The sequence below is a fragment of the Agelaius tricolor genome, unplaced genomic scaffold (genome assembly GCF_023055355.1).
Source record: "Agelaius tricolor isolate 1412-34295 unplaced genomic scaffold, bAgeTri1.0.p SCAF_36, whole genome shotgun sequence".
Lineage (NCBI taxonomy): Eukaryota > Metazoa > Chordata > Aves > Passeriformes > Icteridae > Agelaius > Agelaius tricolor.
Genome location: NW_027269296.1, coordinates 3988436 through 4016208, shown reverse-complemented (window position 1 = coordinate 4016208; position 27773 = coordinate 3988436). Strand labels below are relative to the sequence as shown.

Genomic DNA, 27773 nt, shown 5'->3' with positions numbered 1-27773 from the left:
GGACCCCCGGGCATGGGCGGGCATGGGCGGGCCCGACCGCCGCCACCGCCGCCGGGACTGCCCCGCGGGGCGAGTGCCGCCGGTCCCTCCGCCGCCGGTCCCTCTTCCGCCGCCCGCAGCCCTCCCGCGGAGCTGCCGTTCCCGCCGGAGTCGCCGCCTCGGGACGGGGCTCATCCCGCTGCGGCCGCACGGGGAGCATCGCGGCGGGACCGGCCCCCTGGCCCCGCTGCTGGCGGCGGCGCAGCGCCTCCCGCCGCCCGAGCGCCGTGCTGGGCGGGCACCGGCCCCGGGCCGCCCCCGGCCCCGCCCCGGGCCGGGCTCCGCGCTCGCGGCTGAGGAGCAGCGCCGAGCTGAGCCGGGTCTGCCCAGCGCCGGGGCACCGAGAGCGGCAGCGCGGCCCCGGGACGCCGAGCAGGTGGGTCGGGCCGGGCCGGGCCGGGTCAGGTTAGGTCAGGTTAGGTCAGGTCAGATCGGGCCGGGGCGGGAAGCGCTGCCCGCTGTGGCTCCGCTGCCCCGGGCGGGACGGGCGGTGGCGGGGGTGCCCCCGGGAGCTGAAGGGAAGGCACCGTGCCCCCGGTGCCGTCTGGGGTCCGGGCATCCCCCGGAACCCTGCCGGGGTCACGGTGGCGGGACAGGGTCGTGGCTTGCCGGAGAGCTCGGTCCGGCAGCACGATGCACACACCGCTTTCCGCAAGGAGAAAACTGCAGCCTTTGGGCCGTGCCCCTTCGCCAGAAGTTGAGGGCTTGATCAGTGCTTTATGAAGAGAGTGCTGAGACTTTATCCGACCAGCAGACCCGGGAGTAAACCGTAACCAAATGCTCAAATGTAGCACAGGAAAAATTTCAGCACATCTGGAGTGATTTCTGTTTTTCCAGAGAATCCCAGGGTAGCTATGGGAGAGGACTGTAAGCCTTGCTTTGTGTGTGTATGCTAGACAAAGACTCGGAAGTCACAGTTTGGATCTCACATTAAAAAAGAGCTCAGGATCTTTGCAATTTTCTTTTTCCTCAACACAGTTATGTTTCAGATTTTGTTCTCTTACAGGTAACTTTTTACTGTTTTCTTTATCCGTTTCCAGCTCTGTACTTGTGGTTACCTTAACCACTGACACTTTAATGAGAACTCATGGGGATGTTGGATAAACTTTTCCAGTTAGCCTGGGTGAAGCGTGGTGGGAGGAATTTCTCTCCACAGGCTTGCAGCGCAAACGGATGGCATGTGCCAGGGTTATGGATCTTAACAGGGCAGGATTTGATACTGAGGTCTCTTTACTTAAATCTGAACTTGCTCTGTTCATTGTTTCCCAGTTTTGAAAATGATAAAAGGAATCTTTCCAAAGTGGAAAACCTATTTCTAGGAGCAGAGGAAAGGGCGAAGCTCTGGTGCATGCAGCATCCTGGTGGCAGCACAGACTTCTAGGGAGGAGTGTAGGGACATTCCTTTTACTTTTCTGACTCCCCTCCCAAGCATTAGAAATCTGTGGCTCTCCTAGCTGCCCAGGTGTTGAAGCTGCCTTTTTTCCCTGATTTCCTTTGTCAATATGTGGTTTAACTTCATGATAGGCAAAGAGGAAAGAGGAAGTCTGACATTTCTCCTATCTTATTTTGTGCCACCCTCTTTCCTTTTCCTAACATGGAGACTGTATTGTTCCCTTGCTCTTCTTGCTGACCACTTCCTTTGAGGCACAGAATTGTCAGCAGTAGTTTTATTCTTACCCAGCTTGGTCTGTAATTTTGCACACTTTTTTAAATGGTGGCATAGCACAGGAGACAAAAATATAGGTGATATGGTTAGTTGTGGGCACTAATTATAGCAGATGCTCTACAACAAAAGGTATGTTTTGGAGTGTGAACTCCATAAACCTGTGCATAGGGAGTGCTGGGACACACTGAAGGCAGGGCAGTGTTTGGAAACAGCCAGAATTCCCTAGCAGGAGGCCCTGGGAACTGTTCCATGATCTCAGCTTCTGTCTTGGATTTTTTGAGATGCCTCTTAGGGTAAAATCTGTGCTTTTCTCCTGCCTGCAGAACGGCATCTGAAGGGCTGAGAGGTGAGCAGGGTGCTGAGGGTCACTGTGGTTCCCCAGCCTTTGGGAGGACAGGAGGTGGCTGCTCTTCCTGCAGCACATTTCCCTCAGCTCAGCTCCTGGTTTGCACTGTGGTTTCTTCTGGATCAGGTGCTGGAACAGCCCTGCTGTCCCAGAACACAGCTGGCAGTAGGATTGCTCACCTTTCCCAGGTCATCCTGTTCTGGGAGGAAAAGCAGGAGTCTCCTTCCTGGCTGGTGTCATCATGGGTTTTTATCTGTATTGTACCAGTCCTGAATGACTGTAGGCAGTATGCACTGGTTGTCAGTTGATTTCTGAGGGGTATGAGTTTAGCCATGTTCTTTTCTGGCTTTGGACATAGCAGCTTCAAGACTGAGGTGAACCCTTAACTGATGGAGCCAGAAAAAACTTCCCTGCAGGCAGGTTACCAAAATTCCCAGTGCACCAACTTTGGAAGCACTGTGTTCTGTTCCCAGCCAGGACTTGCTTGCTCTATTGCTTGCCTGATGAGGTAAGGTGCTTTCTGCTGTGTTCCTAATTGCAGCTGAGTTTCTGCTGTTACACGGTTGGCTGGTGTTTGAAACGCCAGCAGAAAGGTGGAAAAAAATTGATTACTCTCCATACCCAAAGTGTTTCCAACACCCTCTCCCTTAAAAAGGACTTTTATGGTAATTGCAGCACTGATGCACAAGATTTTCATGGTGGTGCATCCTCATTGATGTCTGTAGGATTTTTGCTGCCTGTAGCTTACATGAGGCTGTGCTTGATGAGCCACAGTTGCTGCAGCAACCTCAGGAGAGAAACAGGAGTTAAACCTTGTTGTCTGCTTCACCTTTTCTGTGATAAAGAAGTTACCCAGAAAACTGGGGTCTGGCTGCTCTGAATAAAAGCCAAACCTCTTATCAGGACAAACAGCTCCATAATTCCTTTTAATTGCTCAATAAGGAATCATTTCTCCTCTGGTGTTCAGTATCCCTGGTTGAGATGTGCTGTTCTTGCCCAGGTGCTCTGGCAGGAAGGTGCTGCCAATGATGTTTGCAGTTCTGCTCAGAGTGCAAGTGGCTCATTCCTTAGGGGACTTTGCTTCTGCTGAAATAGGTGCAATTTCTATGGCCAAACTGGAAAAATTCAGAGAGAACTTCATCAAAATCAATTTAAACATTTTACTCAGGTGGGTTTTTTTCAAAAGGAGGGGATAGCTGTAACCCTCAATACCAGCTGTATCTAGGAAAGGGAGAAGACCAATTGTTAGGGGGCAGAGAAGCTTTATCAGTAGTATTTAATCTTCAAATTATTACTACCAGGAGCTTCAGGGTCACTTTTAAAGTGAGGTTGTGGCAGAAGAGCCAAGCTGCACGGGCTGGTTTGGTTTTTTGGCTGCTCTCTGGGAAGCTGCTGCCCTGGGCACTGTCCTGCAGCCACTCAGCAGCGAGGAGGGGGCATTTCCCACCAAGGCTGGGCTGTGTTTACTGGGCTCTGTCTGCTCCGAGGTGGGAAAAGGAAAATACTTCATTCTGTGGAGATGTGGTTGCTGAGAAAAGTCCTTGGTCTTTGTTTCTTCTCTTCCTTCCGTTTTGCTCTGGTTTTACCAGGTGTAAAATACAATTGTCAGCAGTTTACATGGAAGGGGAATGTCAGTTTTCCTGTTGAAGAAAATATCAAGGGTCTGATTGTGAAAGGAAAGGGGAAATTGAAGAATGCCACATGGCTTCCACCTTCCTGTGTTTCACCCCAGCAGAACTGACCACTTTGTCTGCAGATACTTGTTAAATGGAGAACAATTTTAACAAATTATTCTGCCCTTACTCACAGGGGCCCACCAAGAGAATAATATTACTCTGGGAGGAATCAGAAGGACACGTTCATTAGGGCTAAATTAATAATTAGAATTATTCAGTAACGTCTTAACACAAGATCCAAAGAGCAATGGAATAAAAGTCCTGAAATTTACATTCTTGTTCTTAGTGTAGTCTCACTTTGACTTGATTTGGCCTGTGGTCATCTGATTGTTAATATTAATACATTTCATTTTTTATTTGCCTCTGAATATGTTACTGTAGATCGTCCCCCACTTGCAAACTGCAGAGTTCTTTTATGTGAAGTGTTTTGAACTTCCCAAATACAAAAAAAAAAAAAAGAAAGATATTAATTCTGGACTCTTCTGTTTGGTGTCATGGCTGGAGCAACAGTTTGTTGATGTTTATGGCCAATCTGCCCAGTGCCAGTTCTGCTCAGGAATATAAATTATCTTCCAGCACCAACTTGGTGCTGATGCCAAGGACATGATCTTGACTTGCTTCCTAACTTAGCTTTGAACATCTGAGCTGTGAGGAATGAGGAATGTGCTGCATTGAACCTGGAGCTCTTGGCAGCCCCGGTGTCATGAATGCAGTGAGCGGAGAAGCCAGCGCAGGTGACTGGACAGCTGGAGCTGTTTTCTCCACACAGGAGGGGCAAAGAGAACTCTGAATAGCTCAAGGAAATGCTTGGTGTTGTTTGAACAGTCAGAGATCTGCTTCCCTAGTGCTTCCTCCAGCACATGTTACACTTGACCCTGCCAGCACTCCACGCCAATAGGAGTCAAGTCTTTGTCCCCAGTGGTAGATTAAACTGCTTGGCCATTGTTGCAAGTCCAAGATTTCCCTCTCTCACCCTGTTTAAATGACTGCTTGGATGTGCAGCCAAAGTAAATATGAGCTAATAAAAACTAGAGATAACACATTCAGAATAGTTGTTACGGACTAACTGTAGCACAAAAGAGGCACAAGTTTTGCTGGCAGCTTTTCTGCTTAAGTTTTGAAGCTCAATTACCTGAAAAAGACTTGGTATGGATCAAGTATAACTTCCTTTCTATTGCAAAGGGGGAACTGTATCTGTATTCATGTGTATCTTCAGAATGAGAAAGGCATCTGTTAGGCTGCTGAGGCTCTAGTGCCTGCCTTGCAAGGTATCCCCAGCCCAGGTGAGCACTGCCTCAGCTGAAAGCTGGAAGTGCTGTGGCAGGGCATGCAGCTTCAGAATACTCTTCTGTATTTCCCCACAGTCCTTTTTCTTGTTGGCAATAAATGCATTTTTAATTGACATTTTCAGTTCCTCAGCACACAGCCTGTGAGGGTCACTGCTGCAAGGTAACACTGAGATCTGTAGTCTGCTAGGGGTTGGAAGGAATGGAGATATTTACATGGAATTTACATGGATATTTACTTTTGGAAATGCCCCAGCTTACAGTAAAGAGAAGAATGAGATTGGGGGAATATCACGGTGGAGTGACAGGGATGGGATTGCCCCTGTATTCCTGTGTGCTGTTGGACACCTGAGGTACAGCTGGTGCTGTAGTGGTCTGTAATTGTTTGGGATTAAGGCTGCTCCAAGTGCTGTATGTTACCAGCACACATCCTCACTGTGTGTCTGGAGAGGGCTGACCCACTGGAGTCCTTCCACAGTGGATTTCTCTGCTTTTCCCTTCCTGAGACCTTTGGCTCTGCATCCAGTGAGGTCCTACACCCTGTCCTCCAGCCCCTTCTGCAGTGGAATGATCAGTGATCACCAAAAAGTTAAAGAGAACTGAGGGCTGAGTGTGTGATATGGCATTAAAGGATTAATGGCTACTGAGCAATAATTACCATAAATTATGCAGACTAAGTCCAGATCTAGGAACAGTTTTGCCTCTTTAATTCCAAGCCAGTCGTGGCTCATGCTGACAGCACACCTGGAAATGAGGTAACTGAGTAATCTGCCCACATTGTTCAGATCTGCTGGGGTTTGGGCACAGACTCGGTGTGTGTTTTCCCTGCTCCTGGGCAACCTTTGTTCTCCTGCAGCCAGGAAGTCTCCCTGATGGGATAAGACAGGGAGCTTCTGTTCCTTTCTTGAGAAGGACGCTGTTCATTCACCTGCGGTGCGACTTCCCTGTGAAATTCCCTTCCCAGATGCAAAGATCTCGCTGTTATTGCAGTATGAGATGGAAACACTTCCAGTGCTGCCTGAACATGTTATTTAGGTCAGTTGCAAGGAAGATGGCAACGTGAATCAGAGCAGTTGGAAGAGAAAGTCATTAGACAGCACCTTGACATCCCCTGCCAATGCGGGGATTTTCTGTGCTGACGCAGAAGCCGGGCTGGAGCAGGAGCACACGTTCATTGTCTTGTGCTCTTGGGATGGTGCTGTGGCTGGGGAGCTGGACTGGCAATGAACCAGGGGCTGCAAAGACAGACCCTACCTTTGCCACTCTGTATCAGCACCTAGATCTAATGGTGGGTGCGTGAACTAATCTCTGAGAGAGAGAGAGCAAAGTCTCCTCCTTATCGCTCTGGAAAACAAGATATATCAGGATCATTGTCCTGAGTGCATCCATCGTGGGTGAATGAGCCTCCAGAAGGTGGTTTTACAGAGGCAAGTTCATCATGTTGTTGTAATCATTGACAGCTCAGGGGATGTTCCCATCCCAGTAATGGGCATGTGGTGCCCAGTGCACTACAGCAGCTCCCAGGGAATTCAGCAGAATTCATTCACCAAGGCCTGAGTGTGCTGGGCCAGCTTTGGGCTGGAGGGCTGTCAGTGATGGTGGGAAACCCCTGAAAATATCCCACTGGGCAGGGCTCTGCCAGGCACTCCGTTTCCCTTCCCAAAGAAAATAGCCTGAATTTACCCAGTGCTCTGTAGAGACCTGTAGGCTAAAACAAATTATTTTTACACAGTAGGAAACATTGGGACCAACCTTAACTGATGAAGTAATTTGCCAGCTTTTAGCCTCAAGGTCCCTAGTCCCTCAGGGCTTTCCAGCATAAAGGCTTGGGTCGGTTTCCCAGAAAGATTCTCTTGGATATGTGCTTTTGGCTCATTACTAGCTGTTTTATTTTTCCAAGAGCCAGCTCTCGTTAGCTTCGTTCTCACAGCATTGTTTTCTTTCTAGAAGAAGCTTTTGCTGGCTCTCCTAAACTATTGCATGGGAATTGCTTACTAGCTTACTTTTTTTTTTTGTTTGTTTTGACCCAAAGCTGTGCTTTGCTCCCCTCTGTAACACTGCCAGCATAATTTCCAGTCTCTTTTAAGCATATGTTTTGCAATAATATCTAAAGCCTTGGCTCCAAGTAACTGCCTTACAGAGAGATCAGTATCTTTTAACGAAGGAATTGAGAAGCAAATAGTGAGAACAAAAGCAATATCTTGAGAGCCTGTAAGACTATCCTGACCTTTCCCAAAGGCCTCAGCCTGGCCCTCAGTGCTCAGCAGATGGCAGAAATCAGGGTGGACTTTGATTTGTGGAGGCCTCTGCCTCGCCGCTGTGTTTGCGGGAAATGTGCTCAGCACATTGTGGCCATCTGGGCTTGACTGTACTATTCTGATAATCCCCAGGGAGCCTTCTCCAGCAAAGCTCATCCTTGATGGAAGTCCTCTCTGGCTGACCTTGTGGAAGGCTAGTATTAGCAGTGTGGGTTTCTGACATTTGACAGCAGCATTCCTCCTAGGAAGAAAATGGGCTTGGGAAATGCTTTGGCCAGGAAGGAAGGTGCCACTCACCAGGTATCCATGTGGGCACACAGCTGGAAGTACACCAGAAAGTGAGGAGGTTAGTGTTAATATTTTCTAAACTTCAGGAGGAAGTGTTACAGGAATGCAAAGGCCATCAGAAAACCAACTGGAAAATTGCCTTGCTTTAGATGGGAGAACCAGATGGGGGGGAGTTGAACCTGGAGCTGAGAGTCTCAAAATTGCAAGGGAGCTCAGTGACCATTCACAGGGAGACAAGAGTCAGATGAGGGGGTCCTGGCAGGAGCTGGAATCTTCATCTGGATCTAAATGAAGGTCTGCTTTTCAGAAGAACTGAGCTGGCTTTGTCTGAAATCAGAAGAATGATTGGGTGCTCAGCATCCCTGGAACTGAGAGGTCAAAATATAGGCTGCCAAATTCAAGAAATGAGGAAAGAACAAAACCAAACCCTCTCCCAGGCTGTATTCTGAGGCTGTAACTGCTCTGCCTCAGATATTTGGCATTTCAGGTGTGGGGGGGAGTATGGCAGCTTGAGTGGCCAGTCCCAGGGGCAGTGCTGTCCTCAGGGAGCAGGATGCTGCCCTGCCCTTTGCACTGTGCATCTGGCAGTGTGTGCCTGATTTTGCTCCTAAATCACACTCTTTCTGCTCATGACCCACCCACGATGGGCTGTTGGACCCGTGGCACCCGTTCTGCTCCCTCCTGCCTGTCCCTGGCCATCCATAGTGACAAGTCTCAACCCTTTTCCCCACCTTTTGACTCTTCAGCTGTGCAGTGTGTGGAGCTTGCTCCAGGCTGCTTGTGACTCAGACTCCCAGGAGAGTTTGTGATGGTGCCACAGAGGCTCCTCTGCACATCTGTCCCATGGCAGTTTGTCCCTGTGTTGCCCAGGCTAAAGGGACTCTCCTGCCTCTGGCTCTGCTGGCCAGCCCTCGTCAGCCACACTCTTGAGAAATCTTAGTGGAGATGTCGACCTGGCAGATGGAAGCTGTTACCTCATTCCACAAAAATGCTTTGTTATTGAGAAAATGGAAACTGTCTGAGGTTTGGGAGCTGAATAGAGTCATTGGTGTCTGTTTTAACCGCAGTTTAGTGGTGACTGCTCAAAAGTTCCCCTCTCTGAGCATTCCCTTTTCCTACACCCATAATCTTCAAGCCATTGGAGGGCTGTGATGACTTAACTCGTTAGCTGAGCAAAAAATGTTGAATGCTGCTGCATGCTCTGCAGAAACTTCACTAAAACCTCAACATCTTCCAGCAAAACAAAAATGATGAGCCAAGAAATAACCCTTTGCAAGCTGTTGGCCAGAGAAGTGATCCCTATGGATACTAAGCCAAATTCAACCCTTTTTACAGTTTCAGCTGGGTGTCTTGTTTACTTGACTTTGAAAAGCTCTCTGAAGATTATGCAGGAACTTCTTGCAGAGAAAAGACATGCTTGGAGACTTAGGTTTGTAATTCTTAAACGCAGTATCTGAACCCCAGTCCTGAACAGAAATTTCTTTTCATTAATTTTTAAAAGCAGATTTCAGCATTGTGGATTTGAGAGAGGAAAGACTAAAAATAGGGATTGAAGTGTTTGCAAGCTGGTTTTTGTATTGCTGTGAATAATGACTTGGCTTAATCCAGAAGAGCATTAACCTAAACACAGGCCTTGTTTTACTTAACAGATATTGTGAAACTGGCATCTGATATGGAAGGTTCTCTTTTTGAGAACCTTCCATAAGCATTAATCACCAGCACCCTAAGAGAACCAAAAGCAACAGCTTTGTGGAAATAAAATGAACACTTTATTTATGTATTTTTTAAACTAATTAATCTTGGCAGGCCAAATGAATGTCTTCCAGCTGCTACAGATGGTTTTCACATGACTAAATATTTTGGTGTGTAGAAAAACCTAAAATAGTGGAACCACAAGATATTAAGTATTTAATTATTACCCTGGAATGTAAATATGACCTTGATATTTTAAATTTGTTTGCCCAAATTTCAAGTGTTCTCTTAGAAATCCATCAAACAATGCAGTTCTGACCTTGTTATCTGTGAATCAGAGTGACTACTCAGCATCTTCTCCAAATTTATTTAAATACCAGAGTGGATTTTAGAAACAGGAATTTGCTTAACTGGAAAAAATAATCCCAGCTGCTTGAGGCAGAACCCAGGATCAAGGTTTGAAATGTAATGGACTAGTTCTGTTCTAGGTCCCTGCTTTCAGGTTTAGCCATAAAAATCCTTTCTAGGCTCAGCTCTGCCTCTTAAGGTCTTAAGGAAGTTTTTTAATATAAAATACAAATTGTAAAAGCAATCAGCAGTTCTTTTTTTAGCCTGTATCTTACTCATTTATAATGCATTCTGGCATGTGTTGTTCCTGTAGCTGTAAAGCAACCTTATTTCTTGAATGATCCAAGCTCACAAGATTTCCTTCATGTGAGTGTCAGAAGTAATTTCTGTTGTGGTTCAGGGCTGTGTGGCTGCAGATCATACACAACCTGCATGTGCACTCAGGCTTCTTGTGGAAAATGTCTTTTTGTAGTTCCTCTAATGAAGCAAAAGAAAGGGAATCATATAAAATATGCATCTGAAAGGCCAAACCTTCAGCACAGTTGAAGACAAAAATTCCTCTCTGAGGTCCACACCTGATGTCATTGTTTCTGGATATTGCTCAGGATGGGAAGACAACAAAAAAATAATGGGTCCTAAGCTGTCCCTGAGTGCAAGGACTGCATTTGGCAGCATCATGAGCCCCAGAACCACCCTAAACTCCTGATTTTTGGCCTCACCTTGGAATTCCCTTATTTGAGGCAAATGTGGATTTTTCCTTTCTTAAAAACGAACCCATTTTGAACTGGTGCATAACTTCCTGGTGCTGGCCTGTCCCAGTTCTGCCTGCCAGCTCAGCCTGCTCACTGCTGAACCCCCAGGTTCAAATAGCAGGAGCAGCTAGCAGAGGCACGGTGTTGGTTGGGAGATGACTCTGGATTAGCTGTGCTCTCTAACAGCACAGCACTCTGTCTCTCTGTTACAGGGTTGGAAAGCACCTTCAAGACCATGTCCCTGTCTTCCTTCTCCTCCTCCCTTTTCTCCTGCTCCTCACAGAGTCAGGGGTGTGCAATCTGCAGGTGCAGGTCTGTACCCCACGCTGGTGGGGGTCACAGTTTCCACTGACAGGGATATGTGCTGCATCTCCAAAGGAGAAGGAAGATGGAACTTGGATCTTGGTTCCATTTTTAGTTCTACAGGCCATGCCTAGTGCCAGAACTCTCTGAGGTGCAAATCCCAGGAGGGAGATAGCATTACTCCCTGACCTGTGGGTATTACAAGGGTAAATAATGTTTTTGCTGCTGACAGCTGTTAGGGAATTGAGGAAGCCACAATCCAATGAGAGGTGTGGGATGGCAGCTCTGGAAACTGAGGACTTTTTGCATTAATGATCTTGCACTGGATCATCACATATGTTTGTGTCACTGGTATCAGAGAATCAAGGAGCTAAATTGCTTCCCAGGTAAATCTTTAGTTTGTGTCCTTAAATTTGGATTATTTCTTCTCATCTTCCTCTTTCCTTGGCACATTTTCAAAAAGAAAAGGCAGCATCTAAATCTAAGGCATTTCAGTGGCTCCCTTTAACTCACTGAACTGTTGACATCAAGAAAATTGCTGAGTGCCTAACTCAGAACATTCTGGAATACACAGACTGGTAGTGGAACTCACCAAGTCATTAAAAGCAAAAAGTGCACAGCGTGTTTTGCATCTATCTCAGCCAAGAAAAGTTTTATTTCTGCTATTTCACAACCCTATGCAAACACCATATAACTCACAGAAAGATTAAATCTGGCCCAATGTGCATGTGCAGAAGTGTTGGATGTGTTGCTTTTGGAGAGTCCAGAGCTGAGTGTGGGAAATCACAACTGCATGTCAGGTTGGTGAAGGTGCACAGATTGTGTTGTGCTTCATGCCACATGAAACAGCAATAACTACAGGATGATGAAATAATGCCTTCAGGTCCTTGATAGCTTGGAGTTTTAATTTTAGAAGATGTAGAGCAGAACTTTGAATAAAAATGAAAGAGGGCAATGCAGAGACCTTGAATAATGAGTAGATCAGGCTGTTTGAGCCACAGTGACCCTTTCAAGTGACAATCCAGGTTCTGCTGCTCACCTTGTTAGCACCTGACTTGGTAAATCAGGCTGATAATGATGTTCATGAGTTTTTCACTTTATGTTAGGAGTTTTGCTTCTTCTCTTTTGGTTTTCTTTTTCTGTCATCATGACGTTGAGCAATAGAAAGGCTTTGGAAGTGAAATTCATCTACACAAAACTGGAATCGTGTCTCTTGTCAAAATTTAGAGTAACTTATTGCTAGTGTCCAATTTCTAGTCACAAGTAATGACATTTAAACCCGTGTAGGAAATACAATCCGTGTGCTGATGTCACCCTTGGTTTATGATATGAGTGCTTTTGTTGCTGGACAAGCACTTGGGTGTTTGCTGGTGAAGTGATGATTTACTCCTGAGAGTGTCTGCTGGTGGCACCTGCTGTACCTGACTGTGAGGTGAGGGTAGAGGGGCACCCTGCACACCTGGGTTCCTGCTGCTCCATCGCTGTCAGCAATGCAAGGTAACAGAACTGGGCTGAGCTTTTATTTCCAGGGTTTGCCAGTTTGGGACAAAGAGCTTGCAAATGGAGCACTTTAGTTCTGATCAGCTCCAGAACAGAGGGAGGGGTGTTGGCATTGCAGTGGAGCTCCTGATCCTCAGGCTGCTTGAGCATGTGAACAGCTTTGGGAGCTTTTTCCCAATAGTCAGTGTGCACATCAGCATCAAGGAGTGTGGAACACCTTCCCTGCAGCAAAGAAATGGGCATTGCTCCATATCTGCTGAGACAGCAGCTCTTCTTGGTCTTCAGCTGAAAGTTGCCAAGAGAGGAGCCTCTCTTAGTGAAAATTTTGGTCTTTCTGATCCTTTTTAACCTGTGGGAGATGTGCTTCATGTAGGATTCCTTGTAAATCTCAGATGGGAATTAGAGAATGAGGCTCTGTAAGGAGCCATGGACCTGGATCAGGGACTCTTAATGTTTTACTTTTCTGTTCATGTCGGATTTTTTTTTTCTGTAAAGGAACAGCTTTTCCTCTCTTTCTGAGTTTTTAGGCACAATCAGTGCACATGTTTACTGAGCTGCCAGCCAGCAGCAGCTCCAGTTCTGACACAGACACGTCCAGCGGGCAGGAGCATGGGGCTGGAAACTCCATGTGGTAGCTGCATGATATGAAGGCATTCCTACATTTTGTGGGCATTTGTGTCCCTTAAAATAGCTTTTCCACATAGTCTTTTGGATGTGGCACAGTTTTCCCTTTCATGGCTGCCACCAAAGACTATTTCTGCCCAGAAACAGGAGCGCATGTTACATCTTGCAATTTTCCTTTTAGTACTTGCAAGGAGTTATTTTGTAAAGGTGTTATGCAAAATACGTGACAATTGCAACTGATGGCTTCTATTATTTAAATTTTATAGTACTTAAGAGTCATTTTAAAGGTGTCAGTGAGAATGGTTTGAAGATAACCACCTCTGTATCATGAAAGTAAATGACACGTGCTGGCCGGATCACCTGGCAGAGAAGTCTTCAGCCACAGAAGGGAACTCGTTTCACTTTTACCCTGGCAAGGCAGTGGCTGGAAGGTGTTCCCTTCCCCTCTCAGCCATCCCATCTGTCCCCTTTGTGTCCCCTTTGCTCGGCTGCGCTCCCAAGGGCAGCGCTGCCCTGTTGGGAGGGCTGCAGCTGGCACACACAGCATCTCCCTGGCAACAAATGATCCTCGGTTTTGTTTCGGAGAACCATCAAGCCAAGCCGTTCCCGGGGTGGTAACATGAGACAATTTGTCTTTTGCCAGGACTCAGTCCTCCCCCAGATTTAGAAGCTGCTCGCATGCTTGGTGCTGCAGGGCTGGCATCGCCTTTGCTTGCAAGGGACACCAGCAGCTGTAAAAAGCACTTTATAGGGAGAGTGGCCGTGTTCCTTGGGCCAAGAGCCAGCACAGGTGGGGAGGCCCTCGGGGATCTGTGGCAGAGAGAGTGCACAAGTGTCACTGCAGCGTCTCACGTCACCTTCCTGCCTTTCTCTTCCCTCTGCTGATTTTGGAGAGCCCCAAAATGCACAAAACTGCCATGGCTCAGATGCACAGTACCTCTCTCCATCAGTCTGCTTATATGCAAGAAACCAACTGCAAATGTTTGTGTTTGGGAGGCAAAGAATCAAATCGGAAGAGGGAGTATTTTGACCAAATTTGGTGAAAAAATTCACTTTGCCCTTTAAGTAATAGGCGTGCATTAAATAAAGCACGTCTGGGATATGTGTCTTTTCCTGCTACTGGAAGTCAAAGTTGCTTTGTTTATTGAAAAGAAACATGAAGCTGAGCAGAGCCTTGATCAGCCAAAGAGCTTTCAGGCTTGCTGGGGACACAGGGAATAGGGAGTGGGTTCAAATTGTACAGGTTGGTTTTCATGACACGAGCTAAAAACACCATCACTAGGGCTGTGTCCAGTGCTTGGGGAAGTCCCTTGATTGCCTTTTTGGGCAAAACAGAGGTGAAATCTCGTAAGGATCTTTTATTAAGGACTGCAAAAAGCTTTGTAAATACTGACTTAAATTATGTATCAACTCAGAAATAAGAATGGCTTCATCCTCAATTTAAAAAGCAGCTGTCTCTAAGGGAAGGAAAAGAACAAACTACAGTGTAAGGATTCAGTTGTGAGAGAACTTCAGGGAAATAGAGCGGAATTACATTATTCTGCAGTAATATCTACATTGAGATGCACAGGCCCCAAGAACTAGCAACTGGAGCAGCCAGATTATTTTTTCTGCATATAGGCTGTGATGTCTGTTTGAGTTGCAAGATTCTTGTGTGCTGAGCTGATCCAAGATGAAGGTACATTGGCCTCAGTGTGCAGTTAGTCATTTCCTGTCACGCTTGCATGTTTGAATTCTGTTGTACTGCATATGACCTTTATTTTGTGGGGCAAAGAGATCTTGAAAACAGGATTGCCAGGAATCCTCAGATTGTTAAGTTGGACAAGCAATGAGGAATTGAGATGGCTGTGGGTTACAGGGGTATAAACCAATTCAAAATTAAACTCTCAATGCTAGATTGTAGCATGCTCACAACGTGGTTGTTGGGAGTAATTGCACACCTGTCCCTTGCTCCTTTTTGAGAACTGGCAGGAGCAGCCCTTTCCCTGGACTGCAGCTCCTGCTCCTCCGATCACACCAAAGCTCCTGTGATCAGTCACATTCCCTGAAACTTGGCTTCAGCACCTTTCTTCCTCTTATGGCCACCGTGACCATGTGTGCAGCTGCTGCCCTCAGCCAACCCCTGCCTCAGTGGTGGCTGTGCCTGGCTGCCCGTGTCCCCTGCTTGTCACTGGCACGTGGCACCGAAGGTACCTGTCACAAGGAGTGTCTCTTATCTCTGCAGCCTCCTCAGAGACAAGCCAGAACCTCTCCTGGCATGGTTTTAGGCCGTGGGTTTCTGAACTGCCTGACAGAGCTGGCCAGAAGTTTCTGGAGTGTTCCTATCTTGCTCCTCTGCTCTCAGACTTCTTCCATCTGTTAATGGTCTGTTTGAATGTTATGGGTCCAAAGTGCCCAAATGACTTCAATTCCTGACTTCCTGTTGAGTGCACAGAATTTGCTTACTTTGTGCTCATTTTGAATAAGATTAACAGTTGATCTCTTGAGCAAACATTCCAATTTAATGTCAGCAGAATGACATAGGCTGCCTGCTCTGCGTGTTCCCAAATAGTTTTACTGCTGTTAGCTACACCTTTGAAAGACCAAGATTTTGTTCAGAACCTAAAATAGTTAGTTAACCCCTACAGATGTTTAGTAATAAATGTTTAACTCTGAAATCATTCCCTCTTTTTTTTCCTTGGCAGAGTTTTATGGTTGCATAGTAGGGGACTCTTCAGATTCTTTCTCAGACCTTGGCAGAATTAACTTTGCTTAAAGAAAGTAAGTCCAGAGCAAGGGCTGAATTAGGGCTGAATTGTCTCCTGTGCCTCTGCCTGTGCTGCTGGTGCCTCAGGAGCCCAGCACAGCAGTGGTGGCAGCTTTGCCCTTGCTCACCTTGGACCAGCTGTGATGTCTCTGTCACAGTTTCCTGCAGGCACCCCCGGGCAGGCTGGGGGCTGGAGGCAGGTGTGATTTTCTTGCTGATTGTATTCTGTTTAAGAGTACAATCAGACATTTATGGGATAGGTGTGGTTTTGGCACTGTCCTTTATCTATATGCAGAGCTGCCAGGAGCAGTCTGTGATATGGCTTTGTTCTTCGGATGGGGCAACTCAAAGATCTACCCTGAACAATGGCAAACCCTTATTTTGTCATTCCAAGACTGAATTAAAGTCATGCAACAGTTTAGGTCTTGTGGTTTATCAGATTCTGCTACTTCAGTTTTAACGGATTCTGCTGCCTTTTCCTCACCAAGTTGTGGGCATTTTCAGGAAGCTGCTTACCTTGCTGACAGCAAGTTATTTTATTTGAAATGCGAGGTGTTTCTTTAGAGTGCTGCCAGCCGTTTTACTCAATCTGTTGCACAGCCTGGAGCAGCCCATGACAGCTCTGGGCAGGAGGGTGTCCTGCCCATGCTTGGGGAAAGGCTGAGGCACAGCTTGCTCAGCAGAGCTTGCTGTGTGCACATGCATGGCACAATACCCCAGTGGTGGAGTGTCACAGACGTCTTTTATGGAAAATCCTTTCCTTAAGATTTTTTTTCTCCTGAGAAGCTGAGAAGCCTCAAAAACCAAATGTAACCAATGGTTATCTGCTGCTGTGGAATGCAACAGGAGGATCTGGGATTGGTCTCATGTGGTTGTTTCTAATTAATGGCCAATCACAGCCCAGCTGGCTCAGACTCTGTCCAAGCCACAAGCCTTTGTTATTCATTCCTTCTTTTTCTACTCTTAGCCTTCTGATGAAATCCTTTTTTCTATTCTTTTAGTATAGTTTTAATGTAATATATATCATAAAATAATAAATCAAACCTTGTGAAACATGGAGTCAGATCCTCCCTTCCCTCATCCTAAAACCCTTGGAACACGGTCACAGTGCAGGAAGGATGAGGCCATACACCCAGCTGATCTGCTTATCTGCTGCCTCTGAGGCTGACTGGAAGAACCAAACTTTCCCTGTGTGTTGGAGAAATGAGCTGCAGCATCCTCTGGCTCTGCTGGTGATGGGGAAGCTGCTGTGTGATGCCTGTGGCTGTCCTGATGGTCCCTTCAAAGATCTCCTCCTTGCCATGCTGGAGCCCTTCCCACTTAAGATTTCAGAGCTGTTCTGGGGAAGGCTGAGGCTGGAAGGCAGCTTGGAGGCCAGAGCTGAGGGCAGGAAGTGACTCACTGGTGCTGCAAGCAGGAGGGTGAAGCTCTGATGCAACTCTGCTCCCAAGGCTGCCCCACGCAGGCTGGGGCACTCTGGGACCTCTCCCCAGCTGCCTCAGGCTCTCCTCTGACAGCCCTGGGGATGCTCCAGGGCTGCAGCAGTGCTGGTGGGTTTGGGAGCAGGGTGGCAGGGCACAGGTAGGCACGAGAAGCGTGGAGAAACCCCCAGAGCACCCCTGCCCCCAGGAACCTGGGCTGGCCTGGGGCCAGGGTGCACAGTGACCCTGTGCAGATGCCCAGAAGTGGTGTCAGGACACGTGGAATGAAAGCACTCCCAGCATAACAGAGGGGCTGGAGCTGCTCCTCAGAGCAAGCAGCTGGTTTGCCTTTTAGGGTCGGCAGCAAGCAGAAACAATTTCATGCAGATTCCAGGACCCATAATGGTTCTGGAAAGCTAGCAGGAACAAAAAGTGTTCTTCTCCTCTGCTGACCTTGGAGTGCTTTGGGGACTGTCTTTCAAAGCCATGTCCCTGCAGGGTTTCATCCTTACATGGGGAATACTTGCCTGTCCCAGAGAGGTGGTGCTTTCTCTCTGTGTGTCTGTTTAGGTGTGAACTGCAATTGCTTATATTTGTGCTCAGCCAGCCGGGGAGGTGAGAATAGGCAGGGACCTGACAGACAGTCAAAGGCAGGTCTTTTCCTGTGTCCTGGAAAGATGAAGTGTTTCCCTAGGAATAGCCCCGTGGATTACTCTAGGGTGACTCTGTGGAGCAGCTGGTTGTGAGCTGACAACAAACAACAAACTGGTGTGAAGTTATGTGGGGTTACAGGTTCACCACACCCAAGGAGTTCATTGTAGGAGAAACCATCTCAAAAAGCCAGTTAAACTCTTCAGTGATTGTGTGGATCAGGCCCTACTCTGTCTGTATTGCCTCCTTTGCATAACAAATCCCTGGTCTATTGGTGCTAAAATTAATGCAGTGATCTCCTGGGGCTGTTGCTAAGCCATGGCCTGGGACAATGACACCAGGGTGGTGTTGGGTGCATGTTACTCTCTAATTAGAAAGTGGACTTTGCTGTGCTTCCTTGACAAATTGCTGACCTTTTCCATACACGAGGCTATTCTGAGCTCTGCTTCAGACTGATCAGATTTGCATCGTGGAGCACTTTGAATATTGTTTGTGAGTGAAGCTCTTGTTCCTAAAGCTGTTTGTTCATGGGCACAGGAGAAAAACTGAACTTCCTTTGCTCCAGGAGCACAACTACATCTTTCAGGGAACTCCAGGGAAAGAGGAGGCAGCTGGCAGGCATATATCTGTGTTTATTTTTGCCCTCCCAACAGCTAGTGAGACAGCTGAGCAATATCCCACATCCAGCTCCACCACCGCCCTGTACAAGGTTCCTGCTTCAGCAAGCCTTGTCCCCCCAGACCAGAGCCATCTGGCAATGCACAAACACCCTATTTACAGCTGCAATCCCATCATTACAGGGCAACACCTTGGTTAGCATTGGAAGGCGTTCCTGCCATCAGCCCAGCACACTCCACACACAGCTGATGTTTACAGGGTGGTGCAGAGGATGAGCACAGGCAGAGCATTGCCTGTATTGTACTTTCTGTGTCTGAGCCTCGATTAAAGGGGGGTTTAATGCATTTTAAAACTCTCTGTCCTTCATAAGGGAGGCAATTCCCAGCTTCATCATTATAATCACAGTAAGAATTGTGGGCTTTTCTCCTATTTCTTTTGCTCCATTTCTTTTGTCTCACCTTCCTCTTCCCGGTCTCACAGCACCACATCTCAGGGACGAAGATGCTGCGTTTGCTTTGGTGCTGCCCAGGCTTCTACACCCCTGCCCAGCTCTGCATCTGAGAGCAGAACAAAGGGAGCAAACAGCTTATCTAACACAAATAACCCTGAGCAAACTTCCTGGGCCTGTTCTTGTTCTGTTGAAAAGGCAGCACAAAGTCTGTTCCCGTGTGCAGCCTTGGCCACGTGGGGCTCCTGGGCCTGGCTCTGCTGCACCCCCAGCCTGGGGAGCAGCACTCAGCTCCCAGTGTGCAGCAGGAACACAGATTTGGGGAAAAACTGCTCAAAGTATCCCACTGCCTTTATATCATTCCTGGAGGGGTTTGTTTTTCACTTCCTCTTCTGACAGCATCAGGGTCAGGGTAGTGGTGCTCAGGAGGCTTATTCCTCAACACTGGTAAAATCCCAGCCTTCTTCATTCAGGTGTTTTTTTCTCCCTTTGTGTTTTCTGATGTCCTCTGAGCTTGTATTACTGGACCACAGAGCTAAAGTGCGGCCCATTGAGAAACATGGAAGTTCCCTGCTCTGGCAGTGCCTTAGTCTCTAATGAGCAGGAGTGCTCATTACAGGTCCTCTTAGTACAGACACACCTTGGAAAGTTCCTTTCACCAGGGCTGGGACAGGGGAGGAGGAGAAATGGAAATTTCATTTCATTCTTTGCCAGAGAGAAAGGTCCCAGGTAGCTTCAGGGAGCAAAGGCAAGTGGGGTGGCAGAGAGGGCAGCAGTGGGTCAGAAGCAGCCAGGAGCTGTGTGGGGGTCAGGGGAGCTGCTGCCCAGGCAGGGGAGCACCTCGGGGGTGCCCCAGAGGGGAGGGACACTGGGGGGGCCAGCACAAGGTGCAGCTCAGCACCCTGAACCAAACCACCCCGTGCCTGCCTTGTGCCAGTAACAGATTGGGCATTTCCCTGTGCCAGTAACAGACTGGGCACTGCCCTGTGCCATAACAGACTGGGCATTTCCCTGTGCCAGTATCAGACTGGGCACTGCCCTGTGCCAGTAACAGACTGGGCATTGCCCTGTGCCAGTATCAGACTGGGCACTGCCCTGTGCCAGTAACAGACTGGGCATTGCCCTGTGCCAGTAACAGACTGGGCACTGCCCTGTGCCATAACAGACTGGGCACTGCCCTGTGCCATAACAGACTGGGCACTGCCCTGTGCCAGTAACAGACTGGGCATTGCCCTGTGCCAGTATCAGACTGGGCACTGCCCTGTGCCATAACAGACTGGGCACTGCCCTGTGCCAGTAACAGACTGGGCATTGCCCTGTGCCAGTATCAGACTGGGCACTGCCCTGTGCCATAACAGACTGGGCATTGCCCTGTGCCAGTAACAGGCTGGGCACTGCCCTGTGCCATAACAGACTGGGCATTGCCCTGTGCCAGTAACAGGCTGGGCACTGCCCTGTGCCATAACAGACTGGGCATTGCCCTGTGCCAGTAACAGACTGGGCATTGCCCTGTGCCCAATAACAGACTGGGCATTGCCTTGTGCCAGTAACAGACTGGGCATTGCCCTGTGCCAGTAACAGACTGGGCATTGCCCTGTGCCCAATAACAGACTGGGCATTGCCTTGTGCCAGTAACAGACTGGGCATTGCCCTGTGCCAGTATCAGACTGGGCATTGCCCTGTGCCCAATAACAGACTGGGCATTGCCTTGTGCCAGTAACAGACTGGGCATTGCCCTGTGCCCAATAACAGACTGGGCATTGCCTTGTGCCAGTAACAGACTGGGCATTGCCCTGTGCCAGTAACAGATTGGGCATTGCCTTGTGCCAGTAACAGACTGGGCATTGCCCTGTGCCCAATAACAGACTGGGCATTGCCTTGTGCCAGTAACAGATTGGGCATTGCCCTGTGCCAGTAACAGACTGGGCACTGCCCTGTGCCCATTAACAGACTGGGCACTGCCCTGTGCCCAGTAACAGACTAGGCATTGCCCTGTGCCCAATAACAGATTGGGCACTGCCCTGTGCCAGTAACAGACTGGGCACTGCCCTGTGCCAGTATCAGACTGGGCATTTCCCTGTGCCAGTAACAGACTGGGCACTGCCTTGTGCCATAACAGACTGGGCATTTCCCTGTACCAGTATCAGACTGGGCATTTCCCTGTGCCAGTAACAGACTGGGCACTGCCCTGTGCCATAACAGACTGGGCACTGCCCTGTGCCAGTAACAGACTGGGCACTGCCCTGTTCTGCAGGCACAGAGCTGCTGCTTGGAGCTTTGGGGGAGGTTTGGTGGAGCACTGGCCCCAGCCCGTGCTGCTGGCAGGGCCAGGCTGTGGAGCTGCTCCCACAGGCACAGCCACACACGCTGGGCTGCCACGCTGGAGGGCACAGAGCGGGCATGGCCTGGGTGGCAGCTGGTGACCAGTGTCTGAAAAGGAACTTTGTTCCTCCTCAGTTGGTCACGTAGCCATGTGGGAGCACTGGATTTATTCTCCATCAGTCCTATCGGCACATACCAGGCTTGACAACAGCTGGGAGCTGTGTGGCTTGGCCAAGAATAGCCCTGGGGAGCTCTGGGCTGTGAGTCAGAGCTGTCTGGATCAGCTCCTGCCCTGGAGGCTGCCTCCCAACCTACAGCTGGCTGTGGGGAGGGGGTGCAGGCGCTGGGAGGGAGCTCCCTGACCATTAAATGCTTAACTGCAGATTGAGCTGTAATTGCTCGTTGTGAAGTGAGTGGGTTTGTGAAGAACTCTGCAGTGGAGGTGCTCTGCAGCTGACAGCTCCCTTGTAATTCAATGGGCTTGTCTACACTTGACAGCAACCGGGTTGAAGAAGGGTGTGATTTTGCAAGTGGAAAACTCCGTGTTTAGGAATAACCAGGCTGAACTAACCAGGAGGAAGATAGTCTTGTTCTGGAGTTAAAGCTCCAAAGAAAGCAAAGTAGTTCCACAAACCTGTTGTCTGTGAGGGAGATAAGCAGCAAGGAGAGATGTCAGGTCTCCTTCATGCCAAGCCCCAACAGGTGCTTGTGGAACACCCATCTGCCCCTGTAGCTTCTCCCTGGAGAGTGTTTATAGTTGGAACAACACATGCAGAACAGTTTGCTGGGACAAGGCTCCACAGCCAAGGCACAGAGCAGTGCCCAATTCCTGCTTCCCCATGGAGCTGCTGCTTTTAACCTCTGGAGAAGTTCCAGGGTTTGAGCTGCCAGCAGCCCCTCAGGCAGAGCTTCCAGCCATTGTGAGGAATCCTGCTACAGACCATGCAGGGCTGAGTGTGGGTCTCTGAAGGGCAGCTGGGCACACAGATCTCCCTTTGGGTGCCTGGCTCTCACACATCACAGTGGACACACAACCATGTGGCATGTGCATGGTTTTGGTGTCAAACCAAAACTTTTCATGCAGGAAATTTCTCTCTTTTTATTTTATACTTCACTTCCCAGGATGGTAGCAAAGCTTAGCTGCATGCTGACATGTCCAGGTTTTCTCAGTGGTGCCAAAGTTTCCAGCTGTGAACTGGAGAAGAAGCCTGAAGGCCCTGATGTGTGCAGGCTCTTAGGGAAGTGCATGCAGCCCCAGAGCAGGAGCACAGGGTGGGTCTGGCCCCTGTGCCGACAGCAGCTCTTGGCTCAGTGCAGGGGCTCAGGAGCTGGCAGGGTTGCACAGGGACATCTCAGACAGCCTAAGCTGATGCTGAGCCACACCTCCCTGATCTCAGCAGGTGAAGGAGGGCCTCAGACCGGCACCATGACAGAGTGCTTCGACTGTGACAACTGCAAGGAGTCCCTGTATGGGCGCAAGTACATCCAGATGGACAATGGCCCCTACTGCATCCCCTGCTACGACGCGCACTTCGCCAACACCTGCGACGAGTGCAAGGAGCTGATCGGCCACGACTGCAGGGTGAGTAGAGGCCCTGCAGACAAGCAGGGCCAGCTCCCAAGGCCTTTGCTCCCCTGCTCATGCTGGCTGTACTCGCAGGAGCTGTACTACGAGGACCGCCATTACCACGAGCACTGCTTCCGTTGCTTCCGCTGCGACCGCTCCCTGGCCGACGAGCCCTTCACCTGCCAGGGCAAGGAGCTGCTGTGCAACGACTGCTACTGCAGCGAGTTCTCCTCCAAATGTATCGCCTGCGAGAAGACTGTCATGCCAGGTAGGAGCAGCTGGACTTGGGCATTGCAGTCTGTTTCTGGTCCCTTGGTGTCAGCTGGGGCTGCAGGTCCAGCATGAGAGCAGCATGGAAGAGAGTTGGGTCTCTGTTTTCCTGCCCTCCTGTCCTTTGTTTGTCCAGCAAGACAGCACTGCTGGACAAGCTGTGATCACCGCAGTAGCCCCATCTGTCTGTTCCCCTTTTTCACGAGGAAGTGAATGAAGGAGGAGATAACAAAGGGTTTCCTGGGCATTTTCTGCTGTGTGCTAACAAGAAGAGACAGAATGACTGAAGATGTGTGAGTGTCTCTGGAGAAGGCCTGAGGCAAAGGCGTGTGTGTCTTTACCTGGCTATTTTAGCACCATCTTCAGATGTAGGTTACGTCAGGCATCTCTGCCATGGCCTTTGTTCCAGCACTGGGGACATGTTCCTGCAGCCCTCCCCTTGTGGCTGCGCTGTGGGCATGAAGCCCCTCTCCATCTCCATGTCCTGAACTGCCACAGGGAGGGGAACATAGAGCCAGGTGTGCAGGAGCACAGCTCATCCTGCCCAGCCCCCTGTCCCTCTGTGTGTGTGTCTGTGTGTGTGTGTTGCTCCCTTGTGTCACTGCAGGGCTCTCTTTGCAGGCTCCCGTAAGCTGGAGTACAATGGACAGACCTGGCATGAGCATTGCTTCATATGCAGCAGCTGCCAGCAGCCCATTGGGTCCCGGTCCTTCATCCCAGACAAGAAGGATTATTACTGTGTCCCCTGTTATGAGAGCAAGTTCGCTCCTCGCTGCACTCGCTGCAAAAAGGTTTGTGTGGCCTGAGAGCCCAGAGCCCCCAGCTCTGCTGCAGGGACAGGGAGCTCCCTGCTCCTGCCTGAGCCCTGTCAGAGGAGGGTTCAGGTGCCAGCACCCCAGCTGGGCTGTTTCCCTTTGCCTGTGTGTCACCAGCACGTGCTCTCTTCCTGCAGACCCTCACCAAGGGAGGAGTGACCTACCGGGATGAGCCCTGGCACAAGGAGTGCTTTGTCTGCACGGGCTGCAAGACCCCCTTGGCTGGGCAGCAGTTCACCTCCCAGGATGACAACCCGTACTGCATCAAGTGCTTTGGGAACCTCTATGCCAAGAAGTGCAGTGCCTGCACAAAGCCCATCACAGGTGAGCAGAACAGCTCTCTGAGGAGCCCCTGCAGGGGTGATGCAGTGGTCCTGGGGTTACTTCTGTCCCTTTGTCTGCATCTCTCACAGTGCTGAGCTGTGTCCTGTGGGAGGAATTCCCTCTACCCACAGGTAAAGACTCCAAAGTCACCTCTCAAAGCATGATTTCATGTCTCTAGCTTGCCTTTTTTGATACTGATGACCATATCCTGTGAAAAGGTTGTTCACAGACAGGGAAAGCCTAGAGCAGCACCTGGTGCAGGGGAGTCTGGAGCTGCTGTACCTGCCTAAGGCAGGGGAAGTAAGGGAACCTCCTCTGCAGAACCCCCTAAGAGAGTCTGGCTTCCTTTTTGCCCTCCCCCATTTGACCTTCCCCCCTGCAACTCCCAGGTTCTTGCTGCTGGGAAGGCAGGAGAAGCTGTGAATCAGCTGGTGACTCAGAGGATGATTATGGCTGAGGACAGCTCCCAGGCACCCACTTCCCCTCTGGTCCTTATCAGTTTGTTTCAGCCCTGGGGAGAAGAGGGTCACAGCTCACCAGTCCAACAACTGCCAGCAGAGAAAGGAAACTCCTGTGGAGCCTCTGCAGGAGCCTGGCCTGAGCTGGTGGCAGGGTGGCTCTTCCCAGGATTTGATTAAACCTCTGGAGAAGTTCCAGGGTTTGAGCTGCCAGCAGCCCCTCAGGCAGAGCTTCCAGCCATTGTGAGGAATCCTGCTACAGACCATGCAGGGCTGAGTGTGGGTCTCTCTGAAGGGCAGCTGGGCACACAGATCTCCCTTTGGGTGCCTGGCTCTCACACATCACAGTGGACACACACCCACGTGGCATGTTCATGGTTTTGGTGCCAAACCAAAACTTTTCATGTTTGATAAGTTCTGTCTGACTTCATCCACTGTGATGGTGCAGCTCCTGTCCCAGCTCATCCTAGGGGAGAAAATAGTGATTCTGGTCCAAATGTGTCAACCCTGCAAAGTCTGTTTTGAAGCAGTTTTAGTGCTTTTCCCCCACCAGAGTGGAGATCACATTATTTGCTCCTGGGCTGTGTTTTGTGTGCCACCACCAGTGCCACGTGTGAAGACCTGACCTGGAAGTGATCAGTCTGTTCAGGAAGCTCATCCCAGTTTCCCCAGAGCCTCTGACCCTGCCCTCTGTCCCTCCCACAGGGTTTGGTGGTGGCAAATACGTCTCCTTCGAGGACCGTCACTGGCACCACAACTGCTTCAACTGCGCGCGCTGCAGCACCTCGCTGGTGGGGAAGGGCTTCATCCCCGACAACGACCAGATCCTGTGCCGTGACTGCAGCAGCGACCTGTGAGCCCCCGAGGGCGGGCACGGCGGGCCAGGGCCTCCCTCTGCTCTCTCTCCTTTGTGCCACGTTCCCAGCAGCACTGCGGGGGCAGAGCACGAGGCACAGGAGATGGGGGCTGACCCTGAGCTGTGGTGTGTTCAGGGGGGCTCCTGTGCCCCCTCCCTGAAGGCTAGAGTATGCTGTGCTATGGCTCTGTGCAGTCAAAGCTAAATAAAGCTGAAAAAGGAGCTTTGAGACCCCCCCCCCCCCCATTATTTACTCTTTCTTTTTTGCTTTCAGTCTAACCAGGCACGAGCCCAGGCCCCCAGCTGAGCAAAGGGCAGGAGTGGCTTTGGCACTGGGCTGCTGGATCTGTGTGCTGGCAGATGTATTCACCCCTTGGCACTGCCCTCCCTTCTTTCTCCACGTGCTTCCCTCGCTCTAGGTGACACAAGGCAGTGTCTTGGGGCCATGCAGGTTGGCCATGCTGGCTTTGCACAGCCTTCCCATATGCACAGCTGGCCCGGGCATGAAGGGCACTGTCTTCTGTTCTAGAGGTTTGGGGACACCAGGCTGGAGTGTGGCCAGGAGAAGAGCATACATCTTGTCAGATGGGATCCACCTCTGGAATTCTGTTGCACCTCACTCTTTGCAGGCCAGACCCTTTGCTCAGCACCTCCATGGCAGTGCTCTCTTAGCTGTGAATGAGGAGTTCAAGTCACTTGTAGGTACGGGGCATTCAGCCCACCCACACCTACCCCATTGCCATCCACCTGTGCTGTGACCTCCATGGCTGGCGTGGCTGAGCTGGAGCTGGGAGTGCTGGCCTGCTGATGCTCAGGTGCATCTGGCAGAGCCCTAGAGAAGGGCATGCTGAAGGCTGAGAGCACTCAGGGCTTTATTCCTTCTCCATCCCTCTCATGAGAATCCATGGGATGGGCATTGCTATCAGAGCCCAGCTGCCAGCAGCACTGGGAGCACCAGAGATAATTAATTCAGGGAAGGGAGAATTGCCCACAGTCTGTGCCTGTGATTAGCAGCTGCTGGGAGGGTCTGCAGGAGCACAGGGCTGCAGCACAGAGAGCAGCAGAGGGGGCAGCAGGATGTCCACAACCTGCTCCTCCAGGGCTGCCTGTGTCCCCAGTGGTAGGCAGGGAGTGGTGGCTCCTTCCAGCCATGCTCATCCTTCCCTGGGTCCCAAACAAGAAGCAAAGCAAAGATGGCACCTGGGGGTGGGGAGGGGGGGATGACTTTGCATTGCCCAGGTCCCAGTTGGCCCTAAGTGCAAAACAGGGTGTCTTGAGCCATCCCAGACTCACATGAGGCCTTGAGCAATCCCTGCCCGATGGCTGAGCTGGCCCTGGCCTGAGGCCCCTCCCAGTGGGATGCTCATGCCTGCCTTGTCTCTACATCTTTCTGCTTCTGTCTCCCTGGGACACTTTTGCCAACCCTGCTTTCCTGCTTAGTCAGCCACATGCTTTTCTGAAAACCTGTTCTTGTGGGTGTTTTCCCTTTTGTACTCATCTGTCATGAATATCCATCATTTTGTACACAACTACAGGATAAAGGGGCTAGCCCCCCACCCGGGCTTCACTTAGGAACAGAAAATATTATGCATGTTGAAGTGTTATTACTCTGTGTTCAGATCCTTGTTGAATCCTTGTTTGGAAGCTTTGATGACAGCAAATCAGAGTTTGTGTGTTTGCTATTATGAGAGGAGCTTGGAGCCATCTTCAGAAGGAATTGTCCTAAACCTCAGCGTCCTCTGTATTTCCTACAGCTTTATACAATAAACAGTTTTCGTGACGTTTTCTCTTCTGTGTCTCTTGAACAGCAGGCACAGGGCAGAGTGCTGAGTGGGTGCTGTGCTCTGCTCAGCCTTGCCTCACCCCTGATCCCATTCTGGGGACAGGCAACCTCCATAGTGCTCATGCCTGCCTTCCCAAAGCACCATCAGCCCTGTGGTGGTGGGTGTGACACAGCAACAGCATCTCCCTCCTCCTGCTGGGTGACTGCAGTGCCCTCCTGGGGCAGGGGGTGTCCATCTGTCCGTGCCTGCTGTCTGTCCAGGCAGGCAGTTCTGCAGGACAGGCCCCAGCAGGATGTGGGGTGCTGCTCTGTGCTTGCAGGCTGGCTGTGGGACTGTGGGGATGGCTGTGGTACCGACCCAGCCCTGCTGTGCAGAGCTCCCTGCACTGTGCCCTGCCTGCTGACCCTGCAGTGAGCACTGCCTTCCTGCCCTGCACTGTGCCCTGCCTGCTGACCCTGCCCTGCAGTGTACCCTGCCTGCTGACCCTGCACTGTGCCCTGTGCCCTGCCTGCTGACCCTGCACTGTGCCCTGCCTGCTGACCCTGCCCTGTGCCCTGCCTGCCCTGCACTGTGCCCTCCCTGCTGACCCTGCACTGTGCCCTGCCTGCCCTGCACTGTGCCCTCCCTGCCCTGCACTGTGCCCTGCCTGCTGACCCTGCCCTGTGCTCTGCCCTCCTGCCCTGCACTGTGCCCTGCCTGCCCACACCACCACATT

The 27773-nt window shown here is 50.2% G+C and overlaps 1 protein-coding gene across 2 annotated transcripts; it reads left to right on the top strand.

Moving 5' to 3' along the window:
* Window positions 1-25: 25 nt before the first annotated feature.
* FHL3 (four and a half LIM domains 3) lies at window positions 26-27054 on the top strand. 2 transcript variants are annotated; one of them, XM_071453079.1, is made up of 6 exons: window positions 26-415; window positions 22385-22566; window positions 22645-22819; window positions 23443-23612; window positions 23774-23960; window positions 25124-27054. In XM_071453079.1, exons 2-6 carry the CDS (start codon window positions 22411-22413, stop codon window positions 25273-25275), a joined length of 840 nt encoding a protein of 279 aa, XP_071309180.1. In that variant the 5' UTR covers window positions 26-415; window positions 22385-22410; the 3' UTR covers window positions 25276-27054. The 2 variants fall into 2 exon arrangements, with proteins under 2 accessions (XP_071309180.1, XP_071309179.1); XM_071453078.1 differs by having other exon boundaries at window positions 22382-22566.
* The last annotated feature ends 719 nt before the right edge of the window (window positions 27055-27773 follow it).

Coding starts and splice junctions, on each gene's coding strand:
- FHL3 (XM_071453079.1), top strand. CDS start 22,411: ATGACAGAGTGCTTCGACTGTGACAACTGCAAGGAGTCCCTGTATGGG. Junction 22,820..23,442: donor CGAGAAGACTGTCATGCCAG/GTAGGAGCAGCT, acceptor CTCTCTTTGCAG/GCTCCCGTAAGCTGGAGTAC. Junction 23,961..25,123: donor CTGCACAAAGCCCATCACAG/GTGAGCAGAACA, acceptor TCCCTCCCACAG/GGTTTGGTGGTGGCAAATAC.